This window comes from Cheilinus undulatus, linkage group 11 (genome assembly GCF_018320785.1).
Source record: "Cheilinus undulatus linkage group 11, ASM1832078v1, whole genome shotgun sequence".
Lineage (NCBI taxonomy): Eukaryota > Metazoa > Chordata > Actinopteri > Labriformes > Labridae > Cheilinus > Cheilinus undulatus.
In genome coordinates, this window is record NC_054875.1 from 29,203,360 (window position 1) to 29,223,723 (window position 20,364).

A 20,364-nucleotide genomic window follows, 5' to 3' on the forward strand; every position below is an offset into this window, starting at 1 on the left:
ACAGGTGCAGAATATGTCAATATTTACATGCAAGTGAGTTTCTGTATCTACGCTAAGGTTACAATTTGCATATGTGAGTCTGAACGATGCGTGGCTTTCTCTCTGGAGAGCTGGCACGGATAACCTTATACTAGAGGAACAATTAGCATCCCAATCCCCTGCCAGGTGGCCCCTTCCTCTCATGCTGTCACCGTGTGGCCACATCACAATCCCTGCTTTAAGATCCTTTCAACGACTGAAGGAAATCAATCCAGGGAGGCTTTCACTTTAGAGAGCGTTCATGTCAACATCACCCTGAGACTGAATATACAGCAGGTCTATAATTAATAGATTGTGTAATAAGCTGGTGATGACATGTATTCTGATGTTTAGAAACACTTTTAATAACTAGAAGATCAGTGGGTGGGTCTCCTGTGCATAGACAGAATTGAAGACAATCTCCAAACATGGCTTGTGATAAGGACAAAATACCCATATCTTAACACTGAATCTAGGCATACTATTTAAATAGATTATCTTGTGGTCAATAAGCATATTATTGTTTCAACATCAACACCAACTTCACCGAAATTACTAGCTCCTCCTTCCTCTTGTATGAAATCAACTCTCTTGTCTTGTTTGTCTCCACTGCATCTGCAGCATTTTCTGATGTCCAGCTAGGGCTTTGGTCTTGTATTGCTGACGTTGTTCAATAACCCTGCTGCCCTGTTCTATCTACCAGGTTCTTTCAGGCCATGTAAACGATCTCTCAACGCCACAGTCAATGAATCACCAAAGTCACAGTCCTGCGTCAGCTTTCTCAGTTCTGCCACATTATCACCAACCCTTTGCATTTTACTGTGGTGCCCTCTGTTGGCACTAAGATGCAATAACATGACCGAATTATGACATTTTAGGATTTTGTTAAAAGTCTGAACATATTTATGATTTCTTTATGGTACCAGTTTCATACTGGTACCATAAAGAAATCAGTTTCATACTGGTACACCCAAGAAGTCTTCTGAGAGGTATCAAGGACAGTTGGAGGTGCGGTGTACAAATCGACGCAGAAGGAAATGCTGCTAATTATAGTAGTAAGATATTAGCTTACCCTATATCTTGATGGAAAATATACCAATATTTATATCTTGAAACCTTGATTTATAACCCATCCTTAATTCTTAATCTCATTACTCATAAGCACTGTATAACATACTAAGACAGCGTTAGAATTGTACAACAATTTATGCTCCAAAATATCTCACTGTTGTGACCCAGGAGAGTGAAGGCAACAAAAAATAATTTGTTTTTCTAACTCTCTCTCTCTCTAATTTGAGTGTTTCTATTAATCTGGTTTATGAAAAGAGAATTCACTGACAATTATGATGCTAAATCCCAACTGATGAGTAGTACATGCTCCTCATTTCCTCTATGTAATAATTAATCACTCTGTGTGTAGAGCTGATTTGAGGCTGACGTTTGAAGGTCCATTAATATTCAGCAGAGCTTTGCGCATGTCTAATGAGTGTGAGTGTTTGCTGTGCATGGGTCCTGATGTTAGTGCATTACTGCATAATGCATGAGCTTACAATACTGATCAGTCCAAACACTAAGCCTCTATGCGGAGAGCCTGACGGCACAGAGAGACCAGAATTAAAAGCCATAAAGGCAGAGGACAAATAAATAAAGAGCTCAAATCAGTGATAGAATCTGCTTCAGCTTTGAATAGAAACCTTCCTAATCTTTTGTTTTTAAATCAACAGAGGTGCACCAGCTGCTTGTTGAGGTCTTTCTTGACCAGGGTTATGAGCCTCAGCTGGAGGGTCAGTGTTGTTTGGTCCCAATGAATACAGGCCACCACTGAACCTGATTAAGTCCCTCCTCCAATCTGATTGCGATGCAATCCACGGCTTTGACCTTTCACACTGCTTCCACATCCTCTGCTACACTGAACCCCCAGAGACATGAGGGAGGGGGATTCACTGCCCCACTGCATCATGGTATTTGATTTGGGAGACTCCTCAGGGATTGTTTTTGAACATTTGATTTGGTAATTTGTGTGTGCGTGTGTTTGTGTAAGTGTGTAGAGGTGTGTGGTCAGGCCGTCTTGTTAGTGTGAGACCTTTGAAGACAACAGGCCTGTGTGTGGTTCAAAATGACCCCCTGCCTGCTGTCACTGCAGACGATGTCTTTACAGCTGCTTGAAAACACACGGTCACCACACATACAAATAAATGTGTCACTTTAGCAGAGTGGGTGGCAGTAGGGCTGGGCAATATACCGTATAAGCTTTTTAACATACACCGAAATATTTCCACGAGATAAACATAGAGTCTGATAGATGTTAATTTGGAAAAAAACCATGGTGATGGCCTGATGCTCATTAAATATTTTTTAAAGCCATGTCTTTAGACCAGTAGGGCATTAGGACCCACCGCCATCTTCTATAAGAAATCGCAACCCCAGTTTTCAATTGCTTAAATAAATTTCATTCAAAAATTGTTGAATTTTGGATCTCAGATGAAACAAAACATGATTCATGATTAAACAAGGAGACAGAACAAAACAAGCAGAAAGACATGCAACAACCAAGATTTAATGATTATTTTGGTAATTATTCTCATCTTGGGAAAACTTGCTTTTTTATCCTAACAAAAGATAAATAAGTAGAAATCTGTAGAAAATGACTGAAATGTACTCATTATCAAAGAAAAACTAGATTAAATTAAAACGGATATGTGGATGGATGTATTTCCACTTAAAATATCTCTACAACCAACTTGTCTGACCTGCTGCTTGAGAACCACTGGTTAACAGTGACAACCACAGTCAAAATCTGACTGTTCACATGTTAATCTATTTGAAATATAAAGACTAAATAAGAAACTATCACTTTATTTTCAGTGTAGAAACCCTTAAAGAATAAGTAAAAATATATTGAAACATACTACCACAGCAACAAAAATAAGAGTCAACAAATAGTTTAATTTTTTGTTTTTAATCACCAAAAACTGCAGGTAAACTCCTGCACACTGTTGTAATTGCTCAAATATGTTGGCAACATTTGGAAAAGTGGGATAAATTGGTGAATAGCAATGGAAACTATGCATTTTTATCTCTTTGGTTAAAAATATGACATGAAGTTTTGTTCATTTTGATACCAGCAATCATTACAATAATGGAGGTTTAATCATTTCAAACACATGGTATGGAAAATTTCAATATAGAGAGATGTTGGTGCCAGTTTGGCTCAGTTGGTAGAGTAGGCACCAACACACACTAATAGTGGGATCGATTCCCAGTCATGGCGCATGTTTCGAGCATGGTTTCCCCCATTCTCTCTCCCCATGTTTCCTGTCTCTCTCTGGCTTCCTATCAAATAAAGGCAAAACCTCCCAAAATAATCTTTAAAAAATATACAGAGATGTTACAAATATTTGGGTACATTTTAGACAGCCTGTAGGTGATTGGTTTGTGACGTTTTGATCTTGCGAGATCTCGTGGCAAAAGATCTTGTCACACCCCTAGTCTTTACAGACAACAACAACAACAACAAAAAAGAATATATAGCGCATCATCATTTGATTAAAATATAAGGAGGTAATAGTTTTGGTCCAAATCGCCCAGCCCTTATTGGTAGTCACACAGTGATACCATAAACCTGCAGCATTGGTTTGATATAGAATAAATAAAAAATCAGAGACATTGAGAGCATGCATGCTTGTCTGCACAATAAAGCATGCACAAAGTCTTTTGCTCTAATGAACCTCACTCTAATTCACACAGTGCTGCAAAATATCCTGAAAGCTTGTGCACATTTCTGTTGGTCAGCTCTTTCTAACTGTACTGTACTGTTTATGAACTCTCACTTTCAACTCTTAAGCTCTCTTTCCATCTTAAACTGCTTTTGACAGCACAGTGTGGCTGAGCCAGCTTAAATCTCACTAAAGGTTGGAGTAATTTCTCAATGTTTCTGAGCTACTCTAACCTCTACTTTATGGCTAAGCTGTGGCAGCATAGTTTCAGGCTTAACACAAGTGTAGATTAGGAATGTTTTAATACTTTTATATTAAAGGCTCTGCTCCTTTCCAATAACTCCAGTTAGTCCAGCTTGCATTTCGACAAAACCCATTTTACTGGCACTTATCCTCTCATTTGGCTCCCTTCAAAGTAATGCCCGGACTGCCAAATGGCACAAGTCTGTATTATTGATATGTTAGTGTCACTTCAAATGTATATTTTTACTATCGTCTTCCTGCTTCTCCCCACTTCACTGACCTCCATTTCACCCTCCATCTTGCTCACTTTGCACTTTAGTAAAATGCACATGCACTGGATTTTTTTCTGTTTCTATTCCAACATAGTGCAAGAGATTCCCAAATGACCTGACAGGTCAATACATATATTTTTAAACATCCCCCCTGCTGCTCTCCCTTCTAACATCACTGACCTCTTTTTGCCACTTTATTTTGTCCGACCCTACATCTCTTCTCGCCTCTGAATGTGTCAGTGTGCTTTTAGAGAGCATGTATAGTCATAGTTGAAGTCATTCCTTATCCTGGACATGTAGACAGAGATGGACATGTTCCCCTTTGCTGGTGTGAAGTTGTGCTCCCAGTTAAGTTTTAGACATCCACATGATGAAAAACTTTTATATGTCCTGTAGGCTCTGCAGCCCACCAAGGTCACATCAGTGCCAGTTAAACATAACTGTAGATAGTCGTGCTCATCACGGGATTACCTTCAGGAGAGAGGAGGAATGAATCACAGATGCAGTGCAGCCCAACCCCCCTTGTATCGCTTCAGACAGAGCAAAGGAATAATGAAGCTCAGGGACCTACTGCTACTGTCAGAGTCGACAAAGTCAATGAAAGCAGATCTGCTTTTATCCTTCTCTTCGCTGGGAGCTGTTGTTATTCTATTCAGCGTCCCTAGACTCTATTATGGAGAGAAAACACACTCAAGGTCACACTTTCAATGGGACAATTAAAAACTAAAAAGTGAAAGGAACCTTGCGAGTGCATGGCTGATGGTTGTTTGCCCTGTGAATGAATGGTGAGCCCACAGGGTCAGAGAGTGTCAGCGTGCACTTAACAGTGAATCTGTGCTTTTTGGGTCATTTTGTTGAGAGTGGAGAAATGTGCACAGGAGCACGTTCACACCCATTAGTCTAAGTGGATGTGTGACCTGTTTGTATGTGTGGGTAATTTATCAGGATCTATTGATCAGGCGTTGAAAGCCTCACTGGTGCTATGAGTCATGGACTCAAATCAATAACACACTCCAAGAGCTTCCTTTAAGCTCATATCAAAAGACTAAAGAATCTGCTACAAGCTTTAAGAAAGCTCCCCTCATAAGGGTTAAAAATAGCCATCAATCTGTGAGACATGTAGTTCATGAGGCAGTTGGCTTAAGTGACAGCAAGATTAGGTGATGCTGGAAGCTGTGGCCAGATAACCCCGATAACATCCGGAGGCTTTTAAGTTGTAGGTCACACGGCAGGAGGAGTGACTGGTAAAAAAGTGTAAGCGGAAGTAGCATGATTTTTTTTCTACACACCAGCTCAAAAAAGCTACTCATGTTTCCCTGCATCTTAGTTTGTAGAGACCATTGTTCCAGATCTGTCTCTATAGTCCAGGTTTTCAAAGCTAGACACAGGCAGGAGTGATCCTTCTTGACATTTATGTCACAAGAAATAATAGTGCAGACGACATCGACACCCCATAGGCCTCTCTGAGTCTCCTTACATTAGCCTCAATAGTAAGAGGAAGCGAAGAGCAGCTCTGCTTAGATCTTTTTTACCACTCAAGGTTGACCTTCAAAGATCAAGGTGAAGGTTCAGCCATGACAGCTCTCATCTGATCCTGAAAACATACAACCATTCACTCCTATTCCTTGATTGAGGTAACCCTTGTAACCCTGACAGCATTTTTGAACTCATACATATCCTGTCTCAATCAATCCACCACTTCCCTCTAAGGTGTTTAATCTAGCTGAATGAAGCAGCACTTAAATTAAAAGGCAGTATAATATCTGACAGCTCCAGCCACTGCGTCAATGAGGTGGAAAAGTAATCATGTTTACCATTTGAACAGTCCACATAATTCATGTGTCAGTGGGAGAAAGTGAATTATATCCTATTGACAGATATTATTCACTGAATGGACAGGAAATGTTAGCATCCTATGTGATGCAATTTAAAGAAGAAGAGCAGTGAGCAATCATGGTGATGCTAAGGTGGAAACATCAAGTTTTCCAAGAGTGAGACTACAGATGAAGGGAACCACGCTGATAAAAAATTTCTCTGCATTTTTTATCTTTAGCTGTGCTTTGTTATTTCCTCCGGCTATGAGGATCTCTATTCTGTGAGGATAATGGCAGCCATCACTGTAGGCTCATTCTCCTCCAGCCATGAGATTGAATTTAATGAAGTCATGCCTGTTAGAGAGCGCCTCCTTACAATGTTACTGGCTCTTTGTGGAGGTCTAATCCTGTAGACGACACAGTAGCAGTGAGAAATGTCTTATCAGTGCTTCGGGCTAACATTCACGTCTTTGCCATCACAGCCTGCCTTGGAGGTTTTTAAATGTGACGGAAGGATCCTGATAAAATGTTCTAAGACTAAATAGTTGTGAATGAACTGGCCTGTTCAGCTGTTCCACACTGAGTGCAGCTTCCAGGTCTGTAGAAGATGACATTATCCAGTCATTGATGAGTGGACAACAGGCAGTGAAATTACATTTTGTAAGCCTTTCACAAGCTTTCCTTACTCATGCCACGAAAGCTCTCAGCCTAAATACATCTCAGCATTACAGAGGGAAAACCGTCTTTCACAAAATAATTCAAAAGGCAACAGTTAGTTGAATTCGATGATGAAATTGAGCCATTTATTCAGACTCCTGACTCAATATACTTAGTCACACTGTCCCAGAAAAGCAGCAATGTCCACCACTCGCATTGAATTTGCTCTCATTAAGTCTTTCTCTTTCTCCAACGGATTTCAAGCCTCCTCATTTTTTCGTTAGAACCATCCCCATCATCTCTGACTACCCCCTGCTTTTCTCCCTGCCTCAGCTTACGGGCTAATTTAAAACCCAGGAGACAAAGACGTCTTTCAGCCCTGTCAGTCTGTCTCAATGCCAGCCTCAGTGCCCAAGCTCCCTCGATTTGCCTGCCACGCTCACTCCTCCTAGCACCAACACAAGCTCCATTAAAAGGGTGTCATTATACCCAATACATTAGGCGATTTTCACTCCAGGACCTTTTATGCAGCCAATTAGAGTTGGCTGGCTGGGGCCCATGGTGCTGCATCAGTGTTTATAATAGGAATGGCACCTACAGAAAGGCATTTATGCAGGCCACCAGTGCAACACCAGGAAATAGAGTATTGTTATTTTTCTGAAACACTGAATTAAAGGTATGAAAAACAAGCACACCCATGTCATTAAGAGCAACAATAATGACATGTTTGAGTTGACCCTGCACAGCACACAGCCAAGTTTAACACAGGACAGCTCATTCTGTTTAAAAACATGTCTGCTGTAGCACATCTGGATTTAATAATGCCCAACTTATACCAACTAAAAGATGCAGAGCTGAGCAGCAGCTGACCTAATTATAGAGGAATTTGGAGCTTTCCGGAACTTAAGTCGTTGTGAGGGACATGCCATTTTAAAGTCATTTTCACTAATCTCGGTAAGAAATGCTGCTGACATCTGTCTCAAGCAAGTTGAGAGAGCCCTGTAATTTCTGCCTAAGACATTAGACTCATGTGAGAAGAGGGCCCCTTTTCAACACTTACCGACTTGACCTGAAAACCAGAGGCTGGCTGAAGCTGCTGTGCATGCACACAGGAAGATTTGGAATAGTTTAACTTCCACTTTAAATGCATTAGAGAGAGGGGATGGATGACTAGAATAAAAAGATGCACACTGTAACGGGTGAGTACACAGTGAAGGTTAAAACAGAGCATTAGTAGTCTGCTGCTTCTCTCCTCATAAAGCCAAACTCTTCAAACTAGTTGCAACTTTAAACCCCCCTCTTTGTTATTCTAGCGAGGGGCTCCCCTGGCCTCCTGTCAGCTTCTGTTCATCTCCTCTCTCCTTTCCGTCTCTCTGTCTTTGTGTCAAGCAGGCTTCCTCGAAGCTCTCCACGTCTCTCAGTCAGTGGGATTTCAGCCTGTAGTGCTCTCCTGTTCATTCAATCTCCTCATCACCAGCACCATCATCACACATGCAAGCCCATTGGCAGAGACACTCAACCCACACTCTGCACCGCACTCTTGTCTCCTCTAATGAGGTCAATTAACTGTGACTATATGTAAATAGAATCAGTGGAGAGGTCAGACATTGTTGAAAGTGGGGCGTAGACTATAAAGGTTGGCATTATGACAGGAAAGCTTGGAGAGTGGAATAAGAAAATGCATGCTGGAATGTGCAGAGGGCATGCTTTAATTTATGGTAATGGTATGGTCTTGTTACACTTTAGTAAAGGGATGGTCCGAGTTGAATTATGATGAAGATGCATGTCACAGATGGGGTTAACAGGTTGATCATTATTGTCACGCAACTGATAGTAAATCCATTAATTATTCATGTACAATCATGCCGCCTCTGCTAAAGAACATAGTTCCTTTGCCAAAGTGTTTTTCTGCAGCCTGTAATTATAACTCCACCCTTCATCACAGTAAGGGTGGAGGACATCACTGTAGGCTTCAAGGCAGGGTGTTGCTTCTAACAGCCAGGTCCATCTCTTTCATCCGTCACTACAAGATGATTAGCCTTGTTTTAGCATGTCAAAAACACAACAGCTGTTAAATCTTTCAACACACCCTCAAATAAACAGGTTTGGACAGCTATATTGGAAGTTTCAAAGGTTAATGAATATCGGTGCGGCTTTTAGGCAGCTCTTCTTTCTCCTATACAATCTATGTTCTTGCATTTTTGTGCACCTAAGAAACAAAAGTGATTTGCCATATACCATCATATACCTGGGCCCAACTTCAAAAGGAAAGATCATTCAGGGATTAATTTCTGTAATGTTTTCTGCAGATTCACGCAGATAAATAACATCAGAAATTAAAAAAGACTAACAAAGACACTGCTGTTCTTAAAAGCTGCAAGCTAAAAGGATCAAGGTAGCTCTCTGTCAACTCAACAAGTGAGTTCAGCACCTTCAAAGCTCTCATTTTCAAAGTACTGACACTAGAAGAAAAATTATAACAAGACAATGTGTCCTCTGTTGTAACTTTGCTGGGACGTTCCCTGTCATTTTTCAAACAAAATTTGTGAAGTGAATGATTGTGACTTTTTTTTAACAACAGAGGTAATTTAGAGGGATTTCCAAATCTTACCTCTCTCAACTCTTGGGAGATAGTGCTCAGCCGTTCATTCTCAGACTGGGTATTAGTCAGAATGTTGCGTGTCTGGCGGAGCTCGTTCTGTAGCTCTAGGACCCTCTGTTCGTAGTAGGCCTCCTTACAGGCCGACTCCTGGATCAGAGACTCCTCACGGCTCTCCCCATCTGCTGCCACCTTCCTGTGGTTGGAGTAAGCTTGTCCGAAGGCCTGGAGAGATAAAATAGGAGAAAAATGATTTTGATTGAAAGGCTGTGATATTTAAAAAGAAGTCTAAACAAACAGGTTTATGTTGCTAAAGGGATGGAGTCTTTATATGCTATATAAATGTTTAATACTTAGATGGCAAAGGCATAGCGTTGCTTTGTGATTTCTACTGTGGTTCAACTAGGGACTGTCCCATAGAGATAATCAGTTAGGCTCCATCTGGGCTGCATCATCCCGTCTTTCCCCTCATTCCCCCCTCCTCCCTCCTACTCTCCTGCAGGATGTTGGCCTCCCTCGCACGTGCTAAGCAGTGACTCCACAGATGGGAAAACCAAACAGGAAAAGTAGAGCAAATGGACCAGCGTCTGAGTGATCATGAGACGCTAGTGTTCTAATGCTCTTAATACCTCAGGAGATCATAGCAGGGTATGAGGAGGTCAGCAGATATTATTTGATTTCATGCATTTCCTAAGGGGGATGAGACTTATATAGATTTAGTAACTATGGAAGACATATGGACCCATCTTCTGCCTTCTTTTTTGGAGATTTCAGTTGAAATGCTGAGAGCAGTCAGTTTGACCTGAAACTATGAAAACAGTTTTCTCTCTTTAGTGCTACCGCCCATGGTGATTCCTTAATTTAACCTAATTTGTTAATGACCTGTGAGGCAGCAAATATAAAGAAGGAACAGCGAGAGAGGAGAGAAAGAGAGCCTTAACTGCAGCAGAATCTAGGTTAGGCTTCGCCGTCCCATCTCTAAATAACTGACCGCATGATAACAGGTTTCATTTCCCATTCCTGTAACTACCAGTGAGCCTATGGAAAATCTGATTCTCATCTCCCCTCACAGCTCGAGCACAGGCAGTAATCTAAAATCACCTGAGGCACTGGATCTGACCTTGTTTGCAGCTGCAGTGCACTCTCTCTTCTCTCTGACCTGCTACCCCCTTCCATCTGCACGTGACTGGCTGCTGCAGGATTTTCTCTCTTTGACTGCGTATCGTATTAATCCCAGTAATTCCTTTAGAAAAAGGAAAATCTGGAAATTTGTAGTGGTCGCACTGACCTACTTGTGGGACTTAGTTGAATATGTAAAACTAGTTTAATGGGTTACAGGAATGCGTGACATCATGTCTCGTGCAGTCTGGCTTTAATATCTCTCACGTTCCAGGAAAAATGACGATCCAAACTGGATGATAGTGATAGTGAACCCATATCTACTCAAGCTGAGACACAATATGTTTTATTTAGAAGCAAAAGTAGTATGAAATGACACATACTTCATCAGTAGCATGAGAAAGAGTATTCAGTAGACTAAAATTAAGGCTAAAAAAACCCATATTATAATGCATCTTATTATGCCAACATGCTTAAGCATGTCACAAGATTTTCATACTTTAGATGAACTGATGTCTAATAAGATTTCCATATCAGTAACAACAGCTCAAATACCAAATGAGCCAACACACTTCAGATAAAATAAGTAGATGAAACCATCAGATGAGAGACAGAAAACTGTGGTTCTCACTGTGGATCTAACCGTTTCAGAAAATTAATTGTGCCTTTTTTAAGCCTCTGAACTGCTGAAGGACATGCATTTACAAAAATCTACTCACATAAATCTAACCTTGCAAAGCAGATGGATTGGCCAGATTCCATGTCCGCCATCAGGCAACTCTATCTTGGAAAGCTTCACTCTGAAATGGTTGTGCCAGGTCACCAATCAGTATCATTTGAGGAGAATGAGGCAGTAGCTACAGTGGGGTTTACCTGTACTGGGAGCAGTGGGAGCAATGGCTGCTGCCAGTGTAGACATTATCTCTGGTGAAGCTATAATAAAGTGGCAGTTTTATCATAACTGGACCACATTTCTTTATCAAATGAAAAGCATGGAACAGCCCTAATATTTTTCCATGATGGAAAAATGTTTTTGCCTTTCTCCTGACGTGCTTTAGCATGAAACTGCGATATTTACAGGTGGGGTTTAATTGCACTGTAAGTCAATATATGCAATAGCTGCTGTAGGTGTAGCGATTAGCTTGGATGTAGCTATAGTACAGCAGTAGTTTGATCAGAACTGGGTCATATTTCTTCATTAAAGCAAGGGCAAAGAGCCACACTGAAAGCTTTTCTTAGCAAAGGTGTTTTTTGCCCTTCCCCCACTGGCCTCAGCATGGGTTTTATCCACCAACAAGCTCCACTATTTATAAACTATGGGACGGCCTGTCTGTCAAGCTCAGGTTACTAACAGAGCTGTGCATACCAACTACCTCATTTTGTCTTGTTGCTCTGATTTCCCCTTATTCAATGTGACAGAACATTTGAATTTTTAAATATATCTTATGCAATGGATAGCCTATATAACACAGTCCATCTAGCCTGCTACGTCAATATTAGTCATCTTCCAGTTAGATTATAAAGCAAATAATCATTGGGTGCTTCAGTTATCTTTAATCAAAGTCCATATGGTTGTTTATTGACAGCCAATCTGTTATAAAAATTACTCAGTAAGTCTGTTAACTTTCCTCATTCCCTCCCCACCTCTCCAAAAAATTACAGGTCAATCAGCAGGAGACTGTATTTAATTTGAAAATCTTCACAGGAGACAGGATTAACAGAAACCAGGGGAAATCTCATCATTATAATCTTGGTGCATTGTGGATACTGAAGGCACCAATCAATCCAATCTACAAAGCCTGTCCTTCAAACAGAAAGTAGAGCCCCCAACCAAACCCACTGACCCCAAGGCCTTTAATCTGGACTCCCCACACGTGCATTTAGGCTACTTTTAGGGAGGGTAAAAGGGGGACACACGCGACCAAGCCTTCAATCCCACAGTAAGCTGCCCACCCAATTTATAATTCATCTTTAGCTTGCCATATGTTACAGTTTTTTTTACATTGAGTGGTTGAGCACAGATTGTTAATCCGTTGTAAAGCTAATCAAAGGCAGGTCTTTAGCATGGTGCGTGGACTGGATTTCATCATAGAGGGGCTATGGCTGAGGAAAAGTTAATAATTCACAAGACTTATCCTTCAACAAAATCATAGATGAGTGCATACACCATGAGCTGAGGTTAGACACCTCACTGGGCTGGTCTTCTTTATATCTGAGGCTGTAAGGCAGAGATCAAAGTCCTGAATCACTGAGGTACAAAGGCACCATGTGATTGAGGAATTGATATAATGAGATCAGTCACCTCTGATCTCACTTCTTCTTTTCTGAGCTAACTGATTTATTTTCAATACTTCCCCATGCATTGCCCACACTAAAATGACATATTTCCAAATACTGATCATAAGATGACCACATGGAAACCTTCAAAGGTATAAATAAAGGCTTCATGTGGGGGCATATGAATGCAAACTAATTTCAGGAAGGACACCAAGAACGCATAGTTGCTCTGGTAATGAGGCTCTCTTTGTGGTGTTCCACTGAAAGTTTATCTCTCAGCAAAACAAATGTTGCTACAACAGTGTGTCCATGACAGTTTAGTAAACCTAGTAGTTGGCATGGGGGAACAGGGTCTTATTATTATGTTGTCCTCTAATCTTTCCAAAAGCAAAGGCTTCGCGGACAAAGTCCACTGATTAGAAGATGAGACAAACAGGTCTCAGTCTATCACTCATGAATCCTGTGATCACTCTTCAGTAATAATAGAGGGGAAAGGCTAAACACTGGTTTATGAAGGCCTCTACCTTTCTGTTTATGTTCAACCCTATACATGGAGTAGGAATTTAAAGCAGGGAGAATATAGGTCACGGAGTTCACTCAGGCTTCCTCTGCTCAGAAACCTCGTGCGTATGTTTCTTTGATCCATCATGTCAAGAGCACAAGGGAGATGGGCTTTGGGTCTCTGACAGGTAACAAACAGATCGATGCCGCTGTCTCAGAGGCCCTGTGGAGCTGAAGTAGAGCAAATCTCAGATTCTATTTTCACTTTTGTGTCTCACAGGAAGAAAAAAGGGTCCGAGAAGCGTGAGGAGGGGGAAAAGTCTCCTAAAGAAATCATTACTGAAGACACTCTGTAACAGAGTTTAAACCCAATGGATTCCATCAAGTTAACAAACACTCACACAAATGCACACAACCTATACACAGGCCGGATTAAAGAAAGAAGCCTGGAGTGTTTCTAATCAATATAACCAAGTCCCATCTGACAACCCTGCCTTAGGAGTAAAACCCAATTAGAGAACTCTCTTGATTTGGATCTGATTCTTTTATCTCTAGTCCAGCTATAATCATCTCAATGATTCAAAGTTTCCATTTAGCCTCTTGTGGTCTCACAGCCTGAATTTAATAGGAAAGTAAAGCTTGCTGCACAAATACCTGGCAGAGAAGCAGAAGGAGATGGAGCAACAGATAATGGGCAAAACAGAGAGGAGCAGAAAGACTGAGAGAAACTGCACCTATGTTTTTTGTAATCTGGAAAAAGGAGACGTGGATTTATATTCTGCTAACATCGAAGTAGGTCATTATGTCCTCAATGTTAAAACAACCATGAAAAAAAACCCACCTGTGTAATGTGGGGAGAAAGCCCATATTTAAATCAGACAGACAGAAAAAAAAACAACAAACCCTGACATGATAATCTGTCTGGATGATGTCAGATAGGGCCCATCGGGGCATGCCTACTGTGACTGGCAAAACCTCTGCACACAGAAATATAATACATCTGGCAAGACTTGTGCAACAGAGTGGGCTGATTTTTGGTCTCTCCAGCAGCATTCCTGCGCCATGACTGACCGAGTGCGTGACCAATGCTGAACAATATCACGTTGTGTCATTTAGATGAGTTCAGTCTGAGTGTTGAGGTTGACTCTGAATGCCAAAGCAGTGTTTGAGCAACACAGAAGGCCGGTCAGTGTTAGTCACTGTAGGCGACTGCAGAGGAAGAGAGGTGGAGCTGAAAGAAGAAAAAGCACAAACACTGAACAGATTCTCCAGCCTCGTGAAACGCAGCTCACGTGGAGCTCGAGTTTGTGATGATAAACAGAGACATCCTGCCTTTCTCTCTCTTTATCTTCATCTTTCTATTCACAGGCCACAGCACAGCCTGAGACTTGGCTTTGCCTTGAGCTGTGTGTTGATTCTATTTTTAGCTTTCCACTACCAACTCTTTAGTGTGCCACTCTTTGGGCATGTTTTTAAAAAAGGACGAGCCGGTGGCTTGGTTCATATCAGCTACTCTTCTCGCTACACTGTGCTCATTTCTTTAAGACCAACCAGCTTAGTCATTTTTACCAAAAGGCTGAATAACATGGTCTTGTAAGGAATGCAAACCATATCACGTGGCAGTAACTGCTTGTTTTAGTTGACTTGATTTACTTCAGTGATGCTGTTTAGAGAAAGCTGAAGCCAGAGACACTCTTTAATGAGTAACAGAGACGATAATTGCTAACTTCAGACTTTACTCTTCAGAGTCAATGAAGGAAACGTAAAAATGCTTTGACTAACTAGGGTGGATATATGATTAACTCCCCACCAGTTTTAAATAAATACATCCCACTTAACTGACAGTTTCTCACCACTTCAGTGGCACAAATCTGAACCATTTAAGTAGAGATTTTCTGTGGAAAAAATATACAAAGGTGTGATTTAGCATAACGTAGAAAAAACTGTCACATTTCACAGTTAAGAAGTGATACATCGAATGAGGAAGATGAGGATAAAAGAGGGAAAGAGATGTGAATAAGGGTAGCAGAGACATCAGCCGTTCCCTGGAACAGCTCCACATTGATTCACTGCATAGCACAGAGCTGTTGGCTTATTATTCAAACACAGGTCTGGACAATTTCACACATACAACACACATCCCATTCCCAATTTTCCTAGTGTGCCCTGCAGTGAGCCACTCTGCAGCACCTGGTGCTCCAGCCGTGTTTTGGCCTGTTCTACCCTCTGAGATAAAGGAACATGGGAGCGTTCAAAGCCTTGCAGGAGTTCCGGCAACCCTGCATGCAACTCATGTTTTCAACACATTCAGGGGGGGTGCACCGCATGCCGAAGGCAACGAAAACACTACAGAGAATATGAGAAAGCAAGGGTTAGAGAAGCACACTCGCATGTATGTTGTAGACATGTTTTCTTGAAAAGAAGTGATTTAGCCTGGAGTAAACTGGCTGAACACTTTTCTCTCTCCACAAAGGGCGTAAACCTCCAAAACTCAACCACAGAGCTGTGCCAGGCTGTGGTTCTCCTGGTTTGCAAGCCAGGACAGAAAGCGCGAGAACGCTAGAGGGGAAGGTGCACTTTGAGTAAACATGCTCGCATAAGTCTCGACTAATCAGACTCATGAGGCTCTTTACACGCCTCACTAAAGAAGTCGTCCTTAGCCATAAAAAATATCAGAATAGCCTAATTGGGCTGCCGCAGCTCAGTGATACCCTACACAAATTCTCCCAGCGTACAACGGTACGATTAAGAGCTGCTTAGAGCTTTCATGAGATCTGTCTGGGGAAAACCATGTTTCATGTTTTATTCCGACTTCACGCAGGCGACTAATCTGAAGTCAGCATTAGAGATTCTGTGTGAAGTCTTTGGTCTGATCAGAGCTCACATTCAGCTGATCAATATTCATCTTACACCTACAAAGACAGCACTTCAGAGACAATGGATTATCTTCCCTATAAAGGTGAAACACCTGCAAAAGAACCCAACCCTGTCATTACACTGTCTGTATAAGGCTTGAGGCTGTGTGTGTTCAACAACCGGCTCCTGTGTTATTACACCTTGAAACAGTCATAACGCCTCTGGCAGTCAGCCATAAAACCTGAGTCTCAGAGTAGTTTATTTAGCCTTCATTGTTTATGATATATGATGATGATGTTGGCTTTTGCATGTTACTGATCAGGCACTTCGATGGGAAAGTGAAATTTTCACAGCGCTCACGGCTAAGCCTAAAAACAAAGCATGAGCCACTGTCAACAATCACAGAAGGGCAGATTTCAGTGGGGATAAGTAATTCCTGAGACGGTTTGTTTTGACTTGAGAAACAGTTTTTGTGCCTGTCTTTCAGACCACAATGAAAATTGTCTCCTTGCTGTAAAGTGACAGAGATTGACCATGTTTTAAACACCACTTTTGTCTTCAGTATTTAACGGAAATAATAGTCAATTAATCACAAGGAAGCATCTGTTTACTCTTGGCTGTTCATTGAGTCTATTGTTCAGCTGTTAAATCTGCCACAGAATGGAGGAAAATGCCGGTCTCTCAAGGGAGAGAAGGGATTCAATAGGTCTGATATATTGCTCCACCATATCAGCGTCTGGGCCAAAGCCTGGGCTCTTTATCACCCTTTATATCACGACAGTTTTTCATACCAGCCCCTGCACTAGCGTTCACACCCTCAATCATTTGCAATGCAAAGACAGTCTTATCTGTGACTGCCTGTAGTCATGCTGTCGCTTCCCCTCTCTGCCTTACACTCCGCGTCTGGATGAGATCTCCCAGGTCCACGCGCCAGCACCCCAGGGGAACCGTCGTTGTTATGGTTACAATGCCAATTACAGTGAGGGAGCGGGAGGCGGTCAGTAGAGGCAGAGCGAGGAGATGCCACTGACACAGATGGCTGTTTCAGCCTTGCACAGATTGCCCTCCTCCTTTTTTTCTCTGGCAGCAGTCCTCGCTCAGCAGCGTCCAATCCCGGTCATATCTGAGATTTGTCTGAACAAAGGGCATGCTGGTTTAAGGTTCTTTTCAAGTAGTTTTGCTTTCTGCTTTCTGGCCAAGCCTGGTAAACAAGCAGTGAATCAGACTGAGTTCTTAGTGTGTATTTCAGCAGATTTCGCAAAAGACACTGCTCCCCAAGGAGCCATTACACGTGACCTCCTCTGCTGGACAGCCTCTCGTTGTTGGAGGGGGGCAGCTGGGGCCTCAGCTGGGGCGCACACATAAACACACACATGGATAACTCAGACGCAAATGCATAAAACATGATTCAATTTTTCTTCCAAAGTCCAAGGTCAGGACTGCAAGAAGGAGGCAGGAAGTTAACATTGACTCTATTTGTTTATGGCCAGCTGTTGACAGTTTTCTTATCAGTCCCATAACCTGCTGCCACTTTACCTTACTAACAAAAGCCATTTATGAGACTAATGCAGTATGTAGTAGCCTAATGTAATTCCCCTCATCATCTAGGACCCCATTAGTGGCAAGACATGACTAATCAATCAGGATGAAGCATTGACAGGATGGGGGAGGGGCTGTATAAACTCAATACTCTTTTTCCTATGGTTTTCAATCAAAGGTGCTCAAATTTCACCCCTTAGATGATACAAAATCATCTCCCCTGGTTAATTCTGTCACTGTTCTTTAAACACACATACACAAAAAAATCCCATTCATTTTCATTTGCTCCCCAAACATCCCTCTCCGCTCCATTCATTCACCCTCCTAAACCCAGACGATGGTCTCCTGGGCAGGTCCCGCCTTTCCTCCCAGCCAGACAGACACCAACAACCCCCCTCCTCATTTGCACTAATTAAACCCATGCAGCCGCTCTACCAATGAGGTGAAATCTAGGGTCAGAGTGGCAGGCCCTCCTAATGCAGCCGTGTCAGTGTGTGAAGAAAGAGAACGGGGCTCAGTATCTTCTCCCCTGCTGTGCACATAATAGATCATATCACAGTGCAAATAATGAACTGGAGGTAATACAGTGTCTGAATAAAACAGACACATGAGTGACTCTGGGTTGCATTCAGAGATAAGTTCAAAACAAACAATCCTCTCTACAATGCCTTTGCATCTCTCTAACAACATTAATAATAAATTCAAGATAAAAGTTGAGCCAAAAAAACAATACCCTGAAGTCACTGTTGAACAGATCCTGGAACCAAGCCTGCTGCTTTTCCAAGAAATACATATTTATTAAGCTTTGTATGTTAACAACAACACATCCAGTTGTTGTCCATTGAAAGTTTAACTCATAAAAACCAGCTAGAGAAACCCCACTCCCCTCCCATCTAAAACGGTTCCCACAGGCAACACAGTCTTGCCTGTCACCCCTCCCATCCAAACCTCTCTCCCCTTTCTCTGTCTTTCTCAAGGACCCCTGAGAGACTGGCACACATCCAATTAAAACCCCTCCTCTTGTGGCTCCCTCTGAGCCCAAACTTTAATGTTGTTATTGCTATACTGGCACCCTCCTGCCAAACTATACAGCACTGTCTTATTATCTCCCCACCATTTCCATTCCCTACTCCTCCTTCTCCTCTCCTCTGTTCAGCAGCCTGAGGGTTTCAAAGCGTGGGCCTGGTGACACTTGGGTACAGCACACAGCGACAGGGGGACCCAGACCCACTAGCCTATTTACAAAGGGAACGTGAGGAAGGAGGAGGTGAGAAGGATGGCAGAGAGTGGGTATGGAGAGAATGCTGTTCTGATTGCACTGTGGGGTTGAATTTTAAAAGAAGCCCCCCTGGCTACAAAGGACAGCCCTTTGAAATCTGGTTTGCTAATGTTTGAACAGATAGCCTATGAACCCAAGAAGAGAGTTCCCAGAATTTACCCTCCACTTTAATTAATTTAGGCAACATTATCAGCACCACTCTGCTCTCTGTGTGAAGATAATTGAGATGAGCTGACTATGTTGAATTTCAGAGAAACCAGATAGGGGTGTGCCACATTCTTCCCATGTAAACAGAACACTGTCTACGATTCATCCCTGATCTCGTCATGAACTACAGCAAGCCACAGAGTGCCCCAGGGAAACTGCAGCGAACAAGATATACAGGGAAAATTCTACTCTTTTGGTTATGCGTGCTTATGTGTTGAACCAGGGGTCAGGATAAGGTAATTATCTACAATAATAATGTACACTATCTACAGCCACTAAAAAGGTTTTTTGCTCTTCATATATGCTAATATATGCTGTCCCTATCTCACATCTTTTGTTTCTTCAAAGATTTTACTATTCAGTCACTGTTTAATCAGTATTCCTGGCTACCATTACACCATGAAGAGAAAGGAACACATCAAGCATCTCAAAAGTTACTAAATAGTATAAGCTATGGGATGGATGCATAAACATTTCCATCTCAATCCATCATCGAGAAACGGAAAGAATATGGCACATGTGTGGATCTGCCTAGATCTGCACATTGGTGGCAGCATCATGCTGTGGGGATGCTAAAGAGGTTTTTCTTTATTTTATTTTTTGTCAAAAAAGCCAACTGACCATGATTTGTTTATAAAATCAATAAAAGGGTAAAACATGATGAATAATTTTTATAGGCACTATAGTTCTGTGGGATACTAAAACTTCAGTATACACTATGTATGCCAATGCTCAGCAGAGTAAAACATCCAACAGTTAGTGGAAACAGATACTCTTATGGTACCAATCAATATTGGTGTCTCTCTGATCAGGAATCCTTCACCAATCATTGCATATCACTGTGTAAGAGATGACTAATGAAGTGCTAATACAGCGTGGAGCAGACTGGTGGCTGAAGTTGAAATGTTTGATCATCAGAATAATGAAGATGGGAGCTGGTATGTCATTAGCGCTGATAACCTTCTGCCTGTGTTTTGCTGCCCACACAAACGTCTGAGAGTAGTGTTCCTCTGTGCGACAACCATGCTCATTAAAATCACAGCAACCTATGTGCCTCCAGGAACTTGCAAATTCATCACATTAAACTTAAACTGGGATATGAATTAAGTCTGCTGATGAACAAGCAAACTTTTTTTGATTCAGCAAATATTTTCAACCCCCATGGACAATATAAAACAGCTTGTGCGCAGCGTTCAGCTTTGAAAGTTCCTTCTAAAGCTACATGACTCTTTACAGCCATTGAATATCAGTTCCTCTCTGTGTTGCT

The 20,364-nt window shown here is 41.8% G+C and overlaps 1 protein-coding gene across 2 annotated transcripts in view; it reads right to left on the reverse strand.

The window, feature by feature from the left end:
- LOC121517226 (protein bicaudal D homolog 2-like) overlaps positions 1-20,364 on the reverse strand; it is a 52,574-nt gene that overhangs the window by 23,312 nt on the left and 8,898 nt on the right. For both annotated transcript variants that reach the window (XM_041798835.1, XM_041798834.1), the window contains exon 2: positions 9,332-9,544. In XM_041798835.1, coding sequence (XP_041654769.1) covers positions 9,332-9,544 — 213 coding nt within the window. The remainder of the gene's footprint in view (positions 1-9,331; positions 9,545-20,364) is intronic.